This window comes from Megalobrama amblycephala, linkage group LG6 (assembly GCF_018812025.1).
Source record: "Megalobrama amblycephala isolate DHTTF-2021 linkage group LG6, ASM1881202v1, whole genome shotgun sequence".
NCBI lineage: Eukaryota > Metazoa > Chordata > Actinopteri > Cypriniformes > Xenocyprididae > Megalobrama > Megalobrama amblycephala.
In genome coordinates, this window is record NC_063049.1 from 5271472 (window position 1) to 5291634 (window position 20163).

At 39.7% G+C, this 20163-nt stretch overlaps 1 protein-coding gene across 1 annotated transcript in view; it reads left to right on the forward strand.

Moving 5' to 3' along the window:
- Positions 1 to 583: 583 nt before the first annotated feature.
- LOC125269743 (FERM, ARHGEF and pleckstrin domain-containing protein 1) overlaps positions 584 to 20163 on the forward strand; it is a 47649-nt gene continuing 28069 nt past the window's right edge. Inside the window, exons 1-7 of the mRNA XM_048192697.1 lie at positions 584 to 1009; positions 3353 to 3540; positions 16570 to 16674; positions 17063 to 17105; positions 17296 to 17374; positions 17451 to 17548; positions 18053 to 18167. Of these exons, the coding sequence (XP_048048654.1) occupies positions 3370 to 3540; positions 16570 to 16674; positions 17063 to 17105; positions 17296 to 17374; positions 17451 to 17548; positions 18053 to 18167 (611 nt within the window). The 5' untranslated portion in view covers positions 584 to 1009; positions 3353 to 3369. The remainder of the gene's footprint in view (positions 1010 to 3352; positions 3541 to 16569; positions 16675 to 17062; positions 17106 to 17295; positions 17375 to 17450; positions 17549 to 18052; positions 18168 to 20163) is intronic.

A 20163-nucleotide genomic window follows, 5' to 3' on the forward strand; every position in this document is an offset into this window, starting at 1 on the left:
AAGGCTATTTTAAATTGTAATAATATTTCACAATATTACTGTATTTTTTATCATATAAATGCAGACTGGATGAGCAGAAGAGACTTAAAAACGTGAAAAAATACCGACCCCAAACTTTTGACCGGTAGTTTATTGAGATAAATTATAAAATTATGTGAGAATAGAATATAATTTTGTGTCGATACACAAAAATGATCAGATTGTAACAGAATATAACAACATATTATCAACCTGCTGTTGATTTGAATTATTATTCTTGAGACTAAAAAAACTTTGTCCTCATCTTCATTTCCCAGACAGCAACATAGTGTGGCCCAGATCCGGCCCACATCTGATACATGTGGATTACACACGGACCAGATGCGGGCCGGATCTGGGCCGACATTATGTTGCTGTCAGAGCTAAAGAAGTAAGTAAAGTAAATTTTATTTATAGAGCACATTTAAATTCAGCTTACACTGACCAAAGTGCTGTACAAAACAATCATAAAATACAATAAAATATAAAATGAAATAAAATAAAATTAACAAAGAAAACAATTACTAATCCATAATATAATAATCGGGAAAGGCTAAAGAATAAAGAAGTCTAGATTTAAAAACAAAGAAGTTAAAAAGCATGTAGAAGATTTCATTTTGTATACAGTTTATTAATTATTTGTTGGCCAAAAACAATGGTTTGATAATTGCTTTACTAATTTTGCTGAAAAGTCTATTATAGGCTTCAGTGTCTGATGACAGGAGGTCGGTGTTGGACTGCGTTATGCTGCTTCACTCTGCAGATGGCAGCACACGCGCGCTCATCTCGTCTCGTGTGTGTTGGATCTCTGCTGGTCTCCGTCAGTGTAAATCCCGTCTCTCCAGCCGGCCGACATGGCGACTGTGAGGACGCTCATATGCTGCACAGCAACCTGCATCTGAAGCGGCTCCGGCGGGCAGCTCCAGCTCCACGGCATCACCGCGTATTTGTGGGCAAACGCACGCTTGGACACAGTGGATTTATAATAGGGGTAAGCGTATGGATTGTTCTACTCATTCACAGTGCTCTGCGCTTGGAAGAGATTAAGGGGTAAATCTAGCCACAGATTTGAGCCTGAGAACTGCCGTGACATTGCTGAAGCTCCGTACCGTTATATTTCCATTATGCGCTGAGGCGCGATCTGCTACAGTAGTCCATTCATGATGCCCAGTGCGTAAAGCATATATCTGGATTATATATGTCCATAAAGACCTTGAATAATAGCCTACGTCAATAGACCTGTCCGGCGCTTTGTTCAGCGCACACCGCTTTTGCGCGTGCGACGCGACCACTACAAGCGCGCGTTATCGTTCTATTTTGACGCGCTGCTCATCTTCTTCATTTCTTCGTCAGGCATCTGTGCATTGCGTGTTATGAACTGTTTTCGTTAAGCTACTTGTTTAAATAACGCATGGTCGTTAAATCAAAGCCAGCTCGTGATTTCTGAATAACAGTTGTAGCAAATCAATAACATTATTTCGCTATTTTAAAATAGAGACTGTAAAGTCCATTTATAATTTCAGTTAAAAATAATTGCGTTACACCTGATTGGTCATAATGAACGCTAGGTGACGTCTAGCCTGGACGCGACGCGAGCAGTGCCCACAAGCGCGCTTTGGAAGAATAAAGCGCGTCACATTTTCATTCATTTTATTAGACGAGGTTTTATGTTGAAAAGCCACGAATGGATGTATGATAGAAAATGGTCAGCCTTTTAATCATGGATTACATGGTTGTTATCAAAGGTAAACAAAGGTGATGATGAGGTCATGTGTTCCATTTAAAAGCCCATAGGAAGCTCGAGAGCCATTTCTCAGAGCGTTTTGATCATCTCTATTTTCTTAATCGTGGCTTTTTGCAAATTATAGTCTGCTTCTCGCTCTAGATGTGTTCAGCATGTGGCAGCTTCATCCCAGCCAAACAAAAGACACCAGTGTCTGAAGATGTGCTCACATCATCACCATCAGAGCCGCTGGTTTTTCCAGGGCTTTATGGCATTACTGAATGAATGGAAATTTTAAACACTACTGGTAAGGTATTGGCTGTGTTTTTGCAGTCTGGAACTGGTCTGATCTTTCACCCAGAGCAGATCCATGCTTTATTGCTTCTCCAGAAGCTGTTTTATTGATAATAGACAATAAAACTACAGCACAAACTACAGATAAGGTTGTCAGATGTCTGTTTTTACTATGGACCTTGATTCATTAGAATCTTGTTTATTTTTTTTCTATTTTTTTTTGGAGGGATATATGCACCAAACCAGAGAATATTGACTGTTTGGAAGGCTCTTTTGAAGATCACTTAGATGAGCGTTATTGCGATTGAGGAGAGCCAGTCACGTACACTCATCTGATCCACAGAGATCAGTGTTTGTTATTTCATACTTTCCTCTGACTTCTCTCTAACTCTCTCAGCTGCTCACTTTCTCTCTTCCTGTCTCATTTCCTCCCCTCTTTTCCTCATGTTGACCCTTGGTTAGAAGTGATGACATCAGTGCTCAGGCATGTGTGATAAACAGAGAACATGATGGGAACCGAGAGGGAGAGAGATGAGAGGTGGGATCTCTGTAAGAGGTTCATTGTTTGAGGAGAGCACTATAACATCAGGCCAAAAAGACATGTCAAGAACCATACGTCTTCATTTTCAAATTTCACCTTTCATGGAGTGAGTAATAGAGATGTTTGTGAACGTAAAAGATCTGCAAAGTTTCAAAGATCAAAGTGCAGATAAATGGAGTTTTTGATTCAGTGATTCTGAACTGAAACGAGTCGTCGGTAATTCAGTCTCACTTCCTGCTGAATCTATGTAGGTTTGAAACACATTTGGTCCATGTTGTTCATGTCGAGAAGACGCTGTTTTCTGCTTCCAAAGCAAATCCACTTTGATGAGATTGATACTGTAAAACCGACGCCATCGTTACTGTTCTTATCACTGTGATTCAAGAGCTGAAATTCAGATATGATCATGAGAGTCTGGTTTCTGACCAGTCACAACAGACTGGGTCATCTGACCAATCAGAGCAGAGCAGCTCTCAGAAAGGCGGGGTTTATACTTTATAGAAACTGTGTCAGACTGTGAGAAAAGAGCTGATGCTGCAATTGATATTATGAGACAATTAAAGTGTTTTTGATCTTGGATGCATGTAAACCTGCTGTAGGAGAGAATAAACAAAATTAGGAACCTTTAAAATAGCATAACAGGGGCACTTAAAGTGATTATTAATATCCTTTGGCCCCTACACTGCTGGCAAAACCTGAATCAAACACACACAGAGTTAGTACTCCTCACATTGTGGAAGTCGGTCTGTGATGTTTGTGTGTGTGTTTGTGTGCAGGTTGAGTGAGGAAGAACATGGTGGAACAGGGCCAGATGTCGTTGGCGGGGCAGAGGTTAGGGGCACCTGAGACTCTGGGCATCAGCACCCTGGAGCCCGGACACAAACCGCCTGCGATGCCACCCGGACGCCTGCTGCCCATCAGAGTCCTGCTGCTGGATGACTCAGAGGAGATATTCGACATATCGGTGAGTAACACACAATAAGACTCTGCTGTGTTCCAGTGTATGGACATGACTGTTCACATCAACCTGAATGTTCAGTCTGATGTTCGAATGTGATTTGTCTGTTCAGGCTGATGTGTAAATATTTGGATTTTGAGAGCATAGGGAGACTGATTTGATATGCCATATGCAGTGCTTCCCAAGTAACAAAAATATAAGAACATTTTGTTAACGTTCCCATTAAAGAACGTTTCCTCCTTCTTATATAAATCTCATTTGTTTGAAGAACAGGCGAATGTCAACATAACACCGGCTGTTACGTAACAGTCGGGATCATTAATATGTACGCCCCCAATATTTGCATATGCCAGCCCATGTTCAAGGCATTAGACAAGGGCAGCCAGTATTAACGTCTGGATCTGTGCACAGCTGAATCATCAGACTAGGTAAGCAAGCAAGGACAATAGTGAAAAATGGCAGATGGAGCGATAATAACTGACATGATCCATGATATCATGATATTTTTAGTGATATTTGTAAATTGTCTTTCTAAATGTTTCATTAGCATGTTGCTAATGTACTGTTAAATGTGATTAAAGTTACCATCGTTTCTTACTGTATTCACGGAGACAAGACTGTCACTATTGCAGTCTGTATAATTCATAAACACAACTTAATTCTTTATAAATCTCTCCAACAGTGTGTAATGTTAGCTTTAGCCACGGAGCACTATCAAACTCATTCAGAATCAAATGTAAACATCCAAATAAATACCATACTTACGCGATTAGACATGCTGCATGACAAACACTTTGTAAAGATCCATTTTGAGGTTTATATTAGCTGAATGAACTTTGTTTATGCTGTTTAAGGCAGTCGCGAGCTCGGGGGCGGGGAGCATGAGAATTTAAAGGGGCCGTGCGCTGAATCGGCGCATATTTAATGATGCCCCAAAATAGGCAGTTAAAAAAATTAATAAAAACAATCTATGGTGTATTTTGAGCTGAAACTTCACAGACACATTCAGGGGACACCTTAGACTTATATTACATCTTTTGAAATGCGTTCTACGGCACCTTTAAGCTATGAAAATTTTATTTCTGAATGTTCTCTGTCCATTTTATTAAATTGGAACATTCCATTTTATCATTTTGCAAATGAAACCTTTGAATGTTCACTGAAACAAGTAATGTTTAAAAAAGTGAAACAATCATCTAATGTTTCAGAAAAAAATGTTCCATGAATGATGTATAAATAATGTTTCTGTGCTAATATTTTGCGAACATTATTAAACACCAGATAACTTTAAACTAACATTCTATTAGCGTTACTGGAAGAACGTTTGTTCATAACTTTGAGAGAACCTTGCCACAACATTCTGAGAACGTTAGTTGGGGTCATGGGGGTGGGCGTTCCCTGCAGAGCTCTTTTTTTTTATTGTGATTTGCTCACTGTAACTGATTGGAGGAAGCTGTTCTCGGCGGGTACACGAGCACTGAACGGCTGCTGACAGCCTGGAGCTTGCATCTTTGAAAACGTAAATAGTAAAATAGGCGCTATGATTAAATATGAGTCACATATTTCAGGTCTAAACAACTACATTCTCACCTAAAAATCTCTTAAAACTACAGTTCATGGTACAACAAGTGTAGTATTTGTAAAAATTACAATAGTTTTGCTCAGCTTAATCTATAAATGTGAATATTTTTAAAATAAGTTATATTGTAAGTATGTACAGTGTAGAATATAGTATGCTTGTGATAGAATATGATTGTAATTATTAATAGATTTTGTGGAACTTGTTTTATTGGCTGTAGGTGTGAGTGAGACTTTGATTGGTGAAGGAATGTGAGTGTTTCATGAAGGTGTTTAGTTATTCTGTGGATAAATATAGAGCATCCCTGTGCTAACCCAAATCTAAAATTATATGTAATTTTTCTCTTGTAAGTGTGAAACCACAGAGAGCTGAGAGGTATTTTATTGTCTTTAGGTTTGTTTGGCTGCACTTCAGCTGCTCTGAAGTGACTGAGTTCAGTAAACACACACACACACACACACACACACACACACACATTGCCATGGTGTTGCTATGGAATTGCTAGTGTTTTTAGCCCTTTGCCATGCGCTGGGTGGTTGATAAATTGCCCAAATCAGATGATCCCACCAACAAGTCTCTAGATATGACTATACGACTCAGGTCCTTCCTTCTGTGTAAGTTTTTGTTTTGTCTATTTAATAGTAACAATTGCCATATGCAGTCTTGTGAATGTTATCCATCTTATTTTGGAGGTAAGAGGGGGCACAATTTGATTTCAGTCACTGCTCCGGTGAGAACACAGCATGAAGTATCACCCTCGACTGAAGTTTGTGCTCATTATTGGCCTCATACGCTGTGTTTATTTTAGAGCTCAAGCTGTCTGTCTGTGTGAAGATGATAAAGTCCCAGAAGAGGATGTTCTTCCATCCTCCTCATTGACTCAATCAATATGTCATTTAGTGATGTAATGATGAGCTGAATAGAATAAACACTGGTTTGAGTCATAATCACTGTGACTGTGTCTGAAATCGCCCCCTATACCTTTAAATAGTGCACTATTTGAGGGGACAGCCATTTGTAGTGGTGGACGAAACCATAGTTGACGTTATCGAGCGTACTCATTCAATCCCACAATGCACCGCAATAACGACTGTACAACCGATGTATGCTCAACAGCTTAAGAATACCCATAATGCACTGTGAGAGTTGCGCATCAAATTAATTCCCACGTCTCACCAGAAGATGGCGCTCACAGCTGAATCATCCATCCAGCATTTTCCATACCGCTGGTCTGATGTGGCTACAGCGTAATATCATACAGGCATAAATTTCTTTTTAATTGATTATTAAATTGTTTAATTAAGGTTTATATATGACATAGTTTAAGATAAATCTTTTCATTACTACTGGAGCTGCCAGTTTGCTAAGTTTAAGTTTATCAAAGGGGTGGTTCATTGCAATTTCACTTTTTTTTAACTTTAGTTAGTGTGTAATGTTGCTGCTTGAGCTTAAACAGTGGTTCTGCTTGAGCCTCTTCATCATTACTGCTATCTGGGTCTGATTGGGGCTCAAATTGATACAGCAATATAGACGCCATTATTTACATTTCCACCGAAGCAAAGACTGGACTTTGACCGAATCACATGCAATGTTTGCCCGTAATGGTAAGGGGTGTGGTGGTTCCGGACAAAGTGAATCATGACAACATGTTCCAGACAGCGAATCACAATACACAGGGCCAGCTAACCAATCTGAGCCCATTATGTATTTCTGAGGGAGGGGCTTCATAGAACCAGGAAGTCAAACTGGTTGTTCAAAATACAATGGAGACCGCGGTATAGAATAACGGTAAAATATATGAAAAATACGGCTTTTAAAAAAAATAAATAAATAAGCATTAAGATGTTAAACTGTGCCCCATAAACACAATCAAGCCTAGAAAAAAAAACAATGACCCACCTCTTTAAACATCAAGCACAAACTATGCAAAAGAGGCACTTAGCGTCCGAATTCACTCACTCGTTTCCATTCACTGCCTTAAGTGGACTATATTAGTGGAGTAATGTAGGGAATAGTGAATGAGGGTATAGGGGTGATTTTGAACACATCCTGTGATACATCATACTGCTGTGTGACCTCTCTCTTTCTCTCTTTTTCTGTTTCTCTTCTTCTTTCTCACTGTTGCTGTATTTTGTATGGAGCGCCACACTTGACATGCGGGGGGAAAAAACAATAATTTGCTCCCACAAATTATTAATTCATTCCCTCCTTCTAGTTAAAGTTGGCATTAAAGCTGCGCTAGTTTTTTGTTTCCTATTGGGACTTCTATCTGAGGCTGCGTCTGGAAACTTGGGCAGCTGACTTGTTTCCTCATTGCCCTATCAGGCAATGACTTTGTAGGCAGTGTTTGCACCACACAAAACTGATTTTGGACAGACTTCTGAGGCAGCGTAACAAAATAGCGTGAGCTTTGGTGAGAACTAAACAAATATTTAATTACTACAATAGTAATTTCTCACTAGAAATTACATCAAAAGTGGAAAATGTTGTCAGACGCATCTTTATTTTTCTAGTGCAACTGTCATCGAATTTAACGCACAGGATTGTGGGATCAGAGGCAGCGATGAAAAGTGTTGCTTGCATTTTCCCCGCGATGAAGTCAGAACTGGAGTTTGACTACCAACACATGGACTGTAACATTATTTAATTTGTAACAACATGCAGAGCGCACACGATGCGATGACTTTAACAACACTGGCAATGCGGATCACAGTTCTTATCTGGACCAGAGTGAGCGTGTTTTTATGGAAATATTTCATATATTCTCCTTCTCCAAACATCAGCCTGCACCGTGTACGCACATATATTTCATCATGTCTTCTTCAGATTAAATATATGTTCAAATAAAGCCACTGATATAGCCATATCATATGAACGTATGAACGCAATGACACTATGGATTATTCTGATACAAGAACAAATGTAGGGCGGGGATTGATTTTGTCCATGGGGAATTGATTGGATGGTTGTGGTTTCCTATTGGTGGATCTCATGTGAGTGACAGGTTGCCCCGCCCTCGTCATCAGAGAAGAGAAAAGATGTCACCGCAAGAGGGAGAGGAAGTTATTCTGATTCAAGATTATGAGGAACATGAATTTAAAATGAAATAATGTGCACGGATAAATCAATGGTTTAACTAATACAAGTTCTTAATTCATGGCCATAGTATCTCTTTTTCTTCTGCATGTCATGTGCAGGGCTTCATAATTGTGTGTATTTCTGCTCATCTTTAATCTTTACCTCAGCACTGAAAAAGTACTGATAAATCAGGTCACCGACACACACACACACACTTCCAGTGTCTTTTCATACTGACCTTTATCCTGCTGGTGGGGAGCTACAGATTTTAGACATAAAAATAGGACACCTTGCCAACAAACAAACACATCCCTTTTCACACACTCGCACATATGTGGCAGAAAAGCTTAAAGGAACTGCTGTCAGAAACTATTAGGGAGAAAGAAGAGATATAGTCTACTAAATTATATAGATGTGTTATTCATATACACATACATATCTGTGACCTCAGGATGGCATCTGTGCATCTGTGTGTGTATAATGGAGTTTTCTGTGTTTGTGAGCATGTGCAGAAAGTTCCCACTGTTGTCCTCATATTCACATCTGTTTCTGACATTCACGCTGGATGAGCTCTGCATTCAGACACATTACCAGGGTCATTCCAGGAAACAGATGCAGTCCTCCAGTGTTAAAAATTGATTTCAATTTTCATTGAATTTCACTGAAAAACAAGAATATGTTAAATGATTGCCATGTGTTATCTCAAGCCAAATTAATACACTATACAGTAAAAGCATTCATATTGTGAAATATTATTACAATATAAAATAGCGGTTTTCTATGTGAATATATTGTAAAATGTACAATTGTTAGAGGTGCTTTAATTAAGTAATGAACAGATTATGAAAAGTAATGAAATGCTTCTCAAACACTTCTAAACATCTCGTTTGGCCATTTTTATGCCCTCTTCAACAGTTTTCTGAAGATTAGGCAGTCCTACTGTAAACTCACGCTGTTAGTTGAGCAAGAAGATGACATACTAAACCTTAGTAAGAGTTTTCAAACAGACCGTTTACTGTTTCTGTGAATTTAAATATGATGCAGTCTTATGGAGCGAGAGTGAGGTTTGCATCTTCATAAAGTGTTTGAAGTGAAATATCTTATTGTCTCAGTTTTATTGTGTTGATGTGGTCATGTATCTGGTAAAGATGTCACTCTCTCTCTTTGTTTTCTCTGTCATCGCATGGGTCATGATGTGTATCTTGTGTTTGACCACAGTCATTCACTCTGACTATCTGTTTGTGTTGCACAGTGTAATTTGATGTGAAAATCCAGCAATTATCTCACATTCTTTAGTTTTCACATTCTGATGTACTTCACACATGGCAGATTTTCCCTGGCAACCTTTGCAAAACTAGATTTTTACATTGTGTTTGTCCACGTCATTTTTAAAACTTGCTTTAAATAGAATTCCTTGCTATTGCTGGTCACTACTAGCATATTGTATGTTGGTATCTTAACTACCTCAACCAGCATATATATATATATATATATATATATATATATATATATATATTGTGGTGTAGCAGTACATGTATTCGTCCTGAATCGTCAAGGTACGGACGTCACGGTTCAGTGCAGTACAGTCAGATGACAAATACAGACAGTCAGGCAATCCACACTCCAGAATTCAGAAGAGGGCTCACGCAGTAATGCAACACTTGTTTTCTAACATCAGCAGAAGTTTTTATTGTGAGTGTACACAAATAAAAATAGACTGTTTAAAGTTTCCTTTAATGATGTCTTGCTTGTCTTATCTGCATGACCATAAGTCAGGTAGCCCTAAATCCTGTGGTTCAGGAGGACCTGAATCAGTTGGTCCCGTATCCAGTGGTTTCAGAAGTATTTACTTTGGTGGAACCAACCCTTAAGCCACCCACTTAACCAGGTATGCCAACATTGGTGAAGGAAAACATGACTGCACAACCTGAATCATTTGCAAGTCATATCATGTCCAAGGTGGGTGTTCAAATCAGCATGACTACTTCCATAGAAACTGTTCCTGACCTGGCCATGGAGGCCATTCCAGAGCATCTCAATCAACCTCCGAACAGCTAGCCAGTCATGTTGTGCCTACAATCCTGTCTGTCATGTCATGTTCTCTGAGCCACAGAGGCCATCCCGGAGCATCCTAGGAGGACATTCCAGAGCGTCCGAATCCATGGTCACAGAGGCCATCTCTTAAAGGGTTAGTTCACCCAAAAATAAAAAAAATAATGTCATTTATTACTCACCCTCATGCCGTTCCACACCCGTAAGACCTTCATTAATCTTCGGAACACAAATCAAGATTTTTTTTTTCCGGAAGCGTTATGAATCAGCGTATCGAATCATGATTCGGATCACATGTCAAACCGCCAAACTGCTGAAATCACGTGACTTTGGTGCTTCGAACTGCTGATTCGACATGCTGATTCATAACACTCCGAAGCTTCCTGGAGCAGTGTTTTGAAATCGGCCATCACTATATAAGTCGTTATTTTGTTTTTTTGGCACACCAAAAATATTTTTGATAATTTGTGTTCCGAAGATTAACGAAGGTCTTATGGGTGTGGAATGACATGAGGGTGAGTAATAAATGAGAGAATTTTCATTTTTGGGTGAACTAATCCTTTAAGTGCCACCTAGTCCTGTGATGCTCAGAGGATCTGATCCTGCCAGTCATGTTGCTTCCTTGGAAGCTGCTCCTGACCCAGCCACGGAGGCCATTTCAGGGTGCTTTAACCTGCCTGTTATAGCCACGGAGCCCACCTCTGAGCTACTTACCAGCCACAAAGTGCCAAGTAAGGCTATTCCTTCCAGTCTCGTCATGCCCAAAGAAAATTTTCCTGCCAGACTCGACACAACCAGGTCCACTCCAGCACTGCAGTCTCCAGAATTGTCTATGTCTGAGGCTCAGAGGCTGCATCTCTACTCATGTTGGTCTTGGCTCGTTGAGGCCATCCTCATTACCCGTCAGTGCAGTTATGGCCCATGAATTCTTTTCTAAGTATTTTCCCAATCAAGAGACTGGCCCTGAATCTGTCTCAGACACCAAGCCTACTAGCCTAGTTGAAGAGTCCCCACCAGTGAAGCAAGTCCCTGTTTCTAGAGGTGTCACTAATCAGATTCCCTTCCCTCCCATCCCGTCATCTGTGTTTCCTGGCCGTCATGATCCTCCAGAGTTGGCACCTCTCTGGTCAGCCCCTAACTATCCTGTTGGACTGATTACCACCCTCGCCAGTACTGCCCCCGTCTTCCCTGGGTGTTACGGTACTCCAAGTTTTACTCCCCACCCACTCTCCCAGTTGGTACCTCCTTGGCCCCCGACTAACCCTGTGTCCCCTTGGACTCCTTCACCCAGTGTGGACGCCTATAGGCATTCGTTGGAGGGGGGTACTGTCAGGGTCCTGCCCTGACAGCCTTGTCTGTTTTGTCTTTGTTTAATGTTTCTTTGTTTGTCTTATGCCTGAACACATGGCTCTGTCTTTGTTTTTGTCGGTCATGTCCTGCCTCCTTGTTTCCTGATACCTCACCCCCTTATTTTGCCCTTGTCTAGTCCTTGTTTGCCTGATTGTGTTCACCTGATCCTTATGTGCTCTGCTCCCTTTTTTTATTGTGCTCCTGTCCCTCATGTCTATGCTGGTTCATTGCGTGGATTGCTTTTACATATGTGTTTGCTTGCCTAAGGTTGTGTTTTTTGTTTAACTGCACTACATAGAGTTCTTAACTGTTCTAGTAGATCCTGTTGATAGTTATAGTGTTTCCCTGTTGTAGTTTATTACTCTTGTCCTGTTTCAGTTTTTACTTTTGCTCTGGTTATCCAAGTTTCCGTTTTTTTTTTTTTTTTTTTTTTTGTTCCTGATTTTGTAACATTCATGACTTTCTTTTCCCTCAAGTTCCCTGCCTAGTTGCTCTCGTTTTTTATTTCTTTTTATTTGTAAGTTTCTGTTATCTAGTCTAGAATTCTTGTTTTTGATATATTTTTTTTTTTTTGTTAAGATCCAGTGATTGTTCCAGCTCCCTTGCTTAGTTTCTCTAGTCATAGTATTGTTAGTAGTTTTATTTTGCTCTTGTTGTCTCTTGTTGTCTGGTGTCTTGTCATGTATATTTTGACTCTGGTGTTGGCTCTTGCCCTTCCCTGCCCTGCTTCCCGTATCCTCCCTGGCCTCTGATTATCTATGCCTGGCAGCTAGACTAGTGCAGCTTCAGTTACGGCTCCAAGTGTCAAGCCTCTGGTTCCTTGAGCCGCTGCCTGATCTCCAGTATTGTCTTTCCATCTGGTGCTGCCTCATCTCCTCAGTTCACCAGCCTAACATCACCCGGATCTGATCTCAGCATCATCCTTACCTGCCTATTCTCTTGTCCTACTGTTTGGATTGTCTTCATGCCTCACCTTCTTCCTTGTACCTAGTCTATTGTTGTCAATAAATATCACCCCCTTGCTCATTCTGCATCTGGGTCCTCTATCTAGTAGATTGCCATGACAGATTCCTGACACTATATGTATTGTGAAATGCGCTATACAAATGAATGTGAATAGTGTTTTTCATGTGTATATGTGGGGGAAGGGGAAGTGTGTGTGTGATGTGATCTGTAATGATGTCTTTAAGACAGATGCAAGTACAGCAAAGACAATCAGTCCTCCTGACACAATAGAACAATGACTATCACAGACCATTTGCTATTTCTGTGTCTGTACAGGATTGTCTTTGCAAAATATCTCAGATCTTACAAACCAAAAGGGCTGAACAAATGTTTCAGGATGATTTTCCGCCGACTGAACACCAGTTTCTGCAGGGCTGAGTTAATGAATAGACTACACTCACACACACACACACACACACACACACACACACACACACACACACGCCTGTGGCATTTTCACTCGCCTCTGTTATCTTGTGACCTCTCAGTAATTGACTTGGCTCATGTTAACTAGATATAATGGGTCAGTTCTGTTTGTAGAGCGAAAGACAAAGAGAGAGACAGACAAACGTATGTGTGTATTAGCGCTGCAGCTAACTGTTTTGAAAGTACATTTATCTTTATTGTCCAGTTCTCTCCTTTAAACAGCATGCCAAATTAACATTGTGACTAAGAAGGTTAAAAGACCCAATGAAATCTAAATTCGGGTGTTGTGGCTTTAGTTCATGTTTTAAGCATTAATATCCTCTATATACTAGTGGAAATTAGCTTTTAGCAAATATACACAATTGAAATTCACAGTGTTTCTCTTCAAACAATGAAAGAACGCAGACCCAACTAATTTTTGTGGTCCTACAAGGAAATGAATAATGATAGCCATCTATTTTAAGAAGTATCCATTTGTTTGCCTCCCTCTTGCTCTATTCTGTTCAGATTTCCTTTCTAATGGTCTTTCCCTTGTGACCTTTTTCTCTGTTTATGACCTCTTTGTGTCTCTCTTTTATCCAGCCCCCCCCCCCCCCCCCCTCTCTCTCTTTATGATGTGTATCTCTACAGTGAGATGATGAGTTAATAATCTTGCCCCCTGGTTATGATAACCATGACAACCATCCAATCTTCCACGGGAACCGGATGAAATGTTCATCTGGATGGAATGTTCCAGATCTCACTGTCATTGCTGCAGATATTTGCTCAGACTTGTGTTTCCTCAGAAGGCAGTGGTGATGATATCACTGAAGAGTATTGTCTGGGCCATCAGTCTGAGCTGTTACATGACAGTATAGATTCTAACAAGCAATAAATTCTATGTTAATCAGAGTTTCTGTCCTAAATAACCATGATCGCTGTGATGGTGTTTATTTCCTGTGTTGCACTGCATAGTCCTGCCCACAACCAAATCTCATTGGTCCAAAATTCAAGATTAACTGTATGGGACATCACCAATGTACTCTTATTGTGATTTTCCACATGACAAAGCTTTTTTGCTCTCAGTGTGAACAGACAAATTCACAACTTGTTTAAGATACAGTGTAAGAATTCTTAGCTGAATCTTACTTTTGCTTAATTGTATTGAAGTGTAGTTGTGTATTTCAAATCTTTAAAGTATCTTACTTGTAGATAATATAATATTAATCAAACAAAAGTTAACTTAAGTGCACTTAAAGTGAGACACTTTTATGACTACATATCTTAACACACTTAAGTACTCTTAAAAATTATATATGAAATTGCATATGAAAATATGCTTAAGTCCTACTTAAGTGGGTCAAAACCACACTCTAAAGTTCAGCTAATTGCATTTAATATAATTTAAACTATAATATTTTTGGTACCATTTTATTTTACAGTCCTGTTTCGCATATACATACTATAGACTTGTAGTAATTACAATAACTGGGGAATTAACTAGGTACTAGTCCTAAACCTAGCCCTAAACCTAATCTTAACCCATGTAGTTATCTTATATTACTCAGTACTTTCTTGGTAAGTACACTGTAAATACATTGAAAGTGCACATACTGTAAAATAAAGTGCAAACTATTTTTTTAATATAACTTCATTTAACAAGCGATTAAGTGTCCAAAAACATTCAGTCACACTTAAGTATATTCTTTTAAAGAATATTATTTCTGTAATACAGGTGCTGGTCATATAATTAGAATATCATCAAAAAGTTGATTTATTTCACTAATTCCATTCAAAAAGTGAAACTTGTATATTATATTCATTCATTACACACAGACTGATATATTTCAAATGTTTATTTCTTTTAATTTTGATGATTATAACTGACAACTAAGGAAAATCCCAAATTCAGTATCTCAGAAAATTAGAATATTACTTAAGACCAATACAAAGAAAGGATTTTTAGAAATCTTGGCCAACTGAAAAGTATGAGCATGTACAGCACTCAATACGTAGTTGGGGCTCCTTTTGCCTGAATTACTGCAGCAATGCGGCGTGGCATGGAGTCGATCAGTCTGTGGCACTGCTCAGGTGTTATGAGAGCCCAGGTTGCTCTGATAGTGGCCTTCACCTCTTCTGCATTGTTGGGTCTGGCATATCGCATCTTCCTCTTCACAATACCCCATAGATTTTCTATGGGGTTAAGGTCAGGCGAGTTTGCTGGCCAATTAAGAACAGGGATACCATGGTCCTTAAACCAGGTACTGGTAGCTTAGGTACTGGTAGCTTTGGCACTGTGTGCAGGTGCCAAGTCCTGTTGGAGAATGAAATCTGCATCTCCATAAAGTTGGTCAGCATCAGGAAGCATGTAGTGCTCTAAAACGTCCTGGTATATGGCTGAGTTGACCTTGGACCTCAGAAAACACAGTGGATCAACACCAGCAGATGACATGGCACCCCAAACCATCACTGACTGTGGAAACTTTACACTGGACCTCACTGTGTGCCTCTCCTCTCTTCCTCCAGACTCTGGGACCCTGATTTCCAAAGGAAATGCAAAATTTACTTTCATCAGAGAACATGACTTTGGACCACTCAGCAGCATTCCAGTCTTTAGCCCAGGCGAGACGCTTCTGACGCTGTCTGTTGTTCAAGAGTGGCTTGACACAAGGAATGCGACAGCTGAAACCCATGTCTTGCATACGTCTGTGCGTAGTGGTTCTTGAAGCACTGACTCCAGCTGCAGTCCACTCTTTGTGAATCTCCCCCACATTTTTGAATGGGTTTCGTTTCACAATCCTCACCAGGGTGCGGTTATCCCTATTGCTTGTACACTTATTTCTACCACACCTTTTCCTTCCCTTCGCCTCTCTATTAATGTGCTTGGACACAGAGCTCTGTGAACAGCCAGCCTCTTTTGCAATGACCTTTTGTGTCTTGCCCTCCGTGTGCAAGGTGTCAATGGTCGTCTTTTGGACAACTGTCAAGTCAGCAGTCTTCCCCATGATTGTGTAGCCTACAGAACTAGACTGAGAGACCATTTAACGGCCTTTGCAGGTGTTTTGAGTTAATTAGCTGATTACAGTGTGGCACCAGGTGTCTTCAATATTGAACCTTTTCACAATATTCTAATTTTCTGAGATACTGAATGTGGGATTTTCCTTGGTTGTCAATTATAATCATCAAAATTAAAAGAAATAAACATTTGAAATATCAGTCTGTGTGTAATGAATGAATATAATATACAAGTTTCACTTTTTGAACGGAATTAGTGAAATAAATCAACTTTTTGATGATATTCTAATTATATGACCAGCACCTGTAAGTACTCTTTATAAAAGGATATGCTGAAGTGTACTTCTTTTTCACAAGGATATGTTATTACTGAAAGGTGCCTGAATGATTAATAAAATAGTCCAGTCAACATGCAATAGTTTGTCTCTTAAAAGTCATGCTGAAAGTCCTTCAATAGTCCTTTGCAGCACATTAAGAAGTTTTGGCATCAAGCCTATTTGCTTCTAACTTGGCCTTTTATTAAAATCATCTGTGTGTCCTGTTGTTAACAGCATCGATCATCTGGACGGGTTCTGTTTGAGATGGTCTGCATGCATCTGAACCTTGTTGAAGGCGATTACTTTGGCCTGGAGTTCCAGAGCCATCACAGAAAGATGGTAAGTGAGAGCTTTTTTGCTTGAGGTCCAAGTTTTTCAAGTTTTGCCAAATACAGACCATATTTCAAATGCCAAATACAGACCATTTTCCACCATCTCTCTGACCCTTATAATTAAATAGTTTATTTTGCTGCTGTAGGACCTCAGTGAGCTCAGCATAAAATAGTTGTTGTTAATATGTCAAAGTGGGCTGTCATGCATTAATGTATTTATCTGGTGTCTAATGTGGACTTTATGAATTTTTTTGTTACTGTGTGTGTGTGTGTGTGTGTGTGTGTGTGTGTGTGTGTATTTTAATGAACTCTAAGCTGAGATTGTGTTGTATGAGGCCTATATAAAGATCTGTGTGACAGTCGTACTCATCTCTGCTGTGTGCTCTACTCCACAGGTTTGGCTGGATTTACTAAAGCCCATTAGAAAGCAGATCACACGTAAGAGGCCTCTCTGCTGTGTGTGTGTGTGTGTGTGTGTGCGTGTGTGTGTGTGTGTGCGTGTGAGAGTGTGTGTGTGTGCAAGAGTTTAGTATCTCCCTGAGGTTTCCTCAAGACATAGCAGTCTCTATTTTTGAATGTTGGGAGTGTAACACATTCATGCTAGGCTTATATAAATGTGTGTGTCCAGGGCCCAAGCACACCGTCCTTCGGTTTGTTGTGAAATTCTTCCCCCCTGATCATACCCTGCTGTTGGAGGAGCTGACCAGGTGAGGTCTCTGTCAGCTCAGTACATGAGGCGTTCATGTATCCCTCACGTGTGTTAATACGCCTGTTTTCTCTCAGGTACTTGTTTGCGCTGCAGGTCAGGCAGGATCTGGCCAGCGGACGTCTCACCTGTAGCGACGCCAGCGCTGCTCTTTTGGTGTCTCATATCATCCAGTGTGAGTTACGGTTCATTTGTGAGAGTGTCTGTGTGTGTGTAAGCTGATGCAGCCGTAACTAGCTATAGCCTTCACTGAAATAGATAGATAGTTCTAATTGAATGGGCCAGACTGAAAGGTATAAAACAGCCAATAATCACACTTGTGACTGCACAACTATTGAGTTCTGCATTAATGCATCCAGTTGCTTTGTTTCTGGCCAACTGAGAGCCTACAGTTAGGCTAATGAACTTTATTACTGTATGTGGCAGAAGGAATGTTTACTGTGATTATTATTACTAGTGCCGAAAGGAATTTTAACAATACCCCTTGGTAAAAATACTGTAATGCACAGCCTCTTGTGTCTCTTCACTGTATCAAGCTGAAGATTGGAGTGTTGCATTTAACACAACTTATTGTGGCAATATGGGAAAAAAATGGTGACACTTTCCATGAATATGGGACATTTTATTGTAACACTCTCACTGTCTCAGTCAGTTACACGTGTGTGTGTGTTTTGTTTAGCTGAGATTGGGGATTTTGAGGAAACTCAGTGTAGACAGCATCTGCTTAACACCAACTACATCCCTGACCAGATGGCCCTGATGGACAAAATCATGGAGTTCCACCATAAACACATGTGAGTCTTCCAGACAAAAACACAAACGCACACACATCACCAGTCTTTGATTTGATTGTGCATTTTCATCCTTGTAGCTTGTAGATTGAAATATGCCGATAAATTGTCAGATGTTCAGAGGACACATACTTTTTGGGTAAACTAACCATTTAAAGTGCCCCTATTATGCTATTTTAAAGGTGCCCTAGAATGGAAAATTTAATTTACCTTGGCATAGTTAAATAACAAGAGTTCAGTACATGGGAATGACATACAGTGAGTCTCAAACACCATTGTTTCCTCCTTCTTATGTAAATTTGATTTGTTTAAAAGACCACTGAAGAACAGGCGAATCTCAACATAACACCAACTGTTATGTAACAGTCGGGATCATTAATATGTACGCCCCAATATTTGCATATGCCAGCTCATGTTCAAGGCATTAGACAAGGGCAGCCAGTATTAACGTCTGGATCTGTGCACAGCTGAATCAACAGACTAGGTAAGCAAGCAAGAACAATAGCGAAAAATGGCAGATGGAGCAATAATAACTGACATGATCCATGATATCATGATATTTTTAGTGATATTTGTAAATTGTCTTTCTAAATGTTTCGTTAGCATGTTGCTAATGTACTTGTAAATGTGGTTAAAGTTACCATCGTTTATTACTGTATTCACGGAGACAAGAGCCGTCGTTATTTTCATTTTTAAACACTTGCAGTCTGTGTAATTCATAAACACAACTTCATTCTTTATAAATCTCTCCAACAGTGTGTAATGTTAGCTTTAGCCACGGAGCACTATCAAACTCATTCAGAATCAAATGTAAACATCCAAATAAATACTATACTAGACATACTGCATGACGAACACTTTGTAAAGATCCATTTTGAGGTTTATATTAGCTTTATAGTTTTATATTAGCTTATATTAGCTAGTTTTATAGTCGAGAGCTTGGGGGTGGGGAGCACGAGAATTTAAAGGGGCCGCAGCCTGAATCGATGCATAGTTAATGATGCCCCAAAATAGGCAGTTAAAAAAAAAAAAAAAAAAAAATCTATGGGGTATTTTGAGCTGATCAACTTCACAGACACATTCTGGGGACACCTTAGACTTATATTACATCTTTTGAAAACGTGTTCTACGGCACCTTTTAAAGGTTTCTAATTTTGTTTCTGTCTCTTGCAATAGGTTTACACACATCCAAGATCAAAACACTTTAATTTTCTCACTTTAATTTTCTCACACGGACGGGTACCCGATTGCTGAACCGCTAATATTTGATGTAACATGTGGAATAATATTTACGTTGTCATTTGTGGTGTGGGCGCAAATCAATAGGCACGGGCGACTGTGGGTCCAATAGCCAAGACTATTTTTGAAATGGTACCCACTGAAAGGCAGCTGCTTTCAAACGTTCCCGAGCTTACTTGTGTTCACTCTCTGTAGTCTGAAGACCGTCAAAGGTTTCTGTTTACAATGGGATTTACAGTGTTGATCATTGTAGCCAATCACGCTGCAGCTGAAGTGATCGACAGCTTCAGTCGTTATTAAGGGAGCGCTCTTTACTCACTTTCTGCCTATAATCTATTCACAGTTTGAATAAAAGTTTTCTTTTCCTTAGAGGACCAACTGCCATGTATACATGTCAGAGTTTCAGGAAATGCAGAGTGAATCCGCTTAAATATCCCGATATTATATGACAGTAAAGGCTCATATTTGGCTGTATGATCTTTTAATTTATTGAAATCTCTAACCGTCTGTATAGCCTGTGGTGTGATTTATTGTTCAAAATAGCCTGTATGGGCAGATTGTTCACATGATGTCGGCAAAACTTCTTTTCTATTTTTCTCAAATGCGTCAACTCAGAATGCCTAATGTTGGTTTGATTGCTTGTGTTGCATAAGAAAATCAATGATTTTTGTCTATCTGATGTAGTAGATTTAATGCGGGTGCAGTTCGGGTCGTAGTCTTTATGTCAGACAGGTCAGGTCAGGTACAGAATTAAATTAGT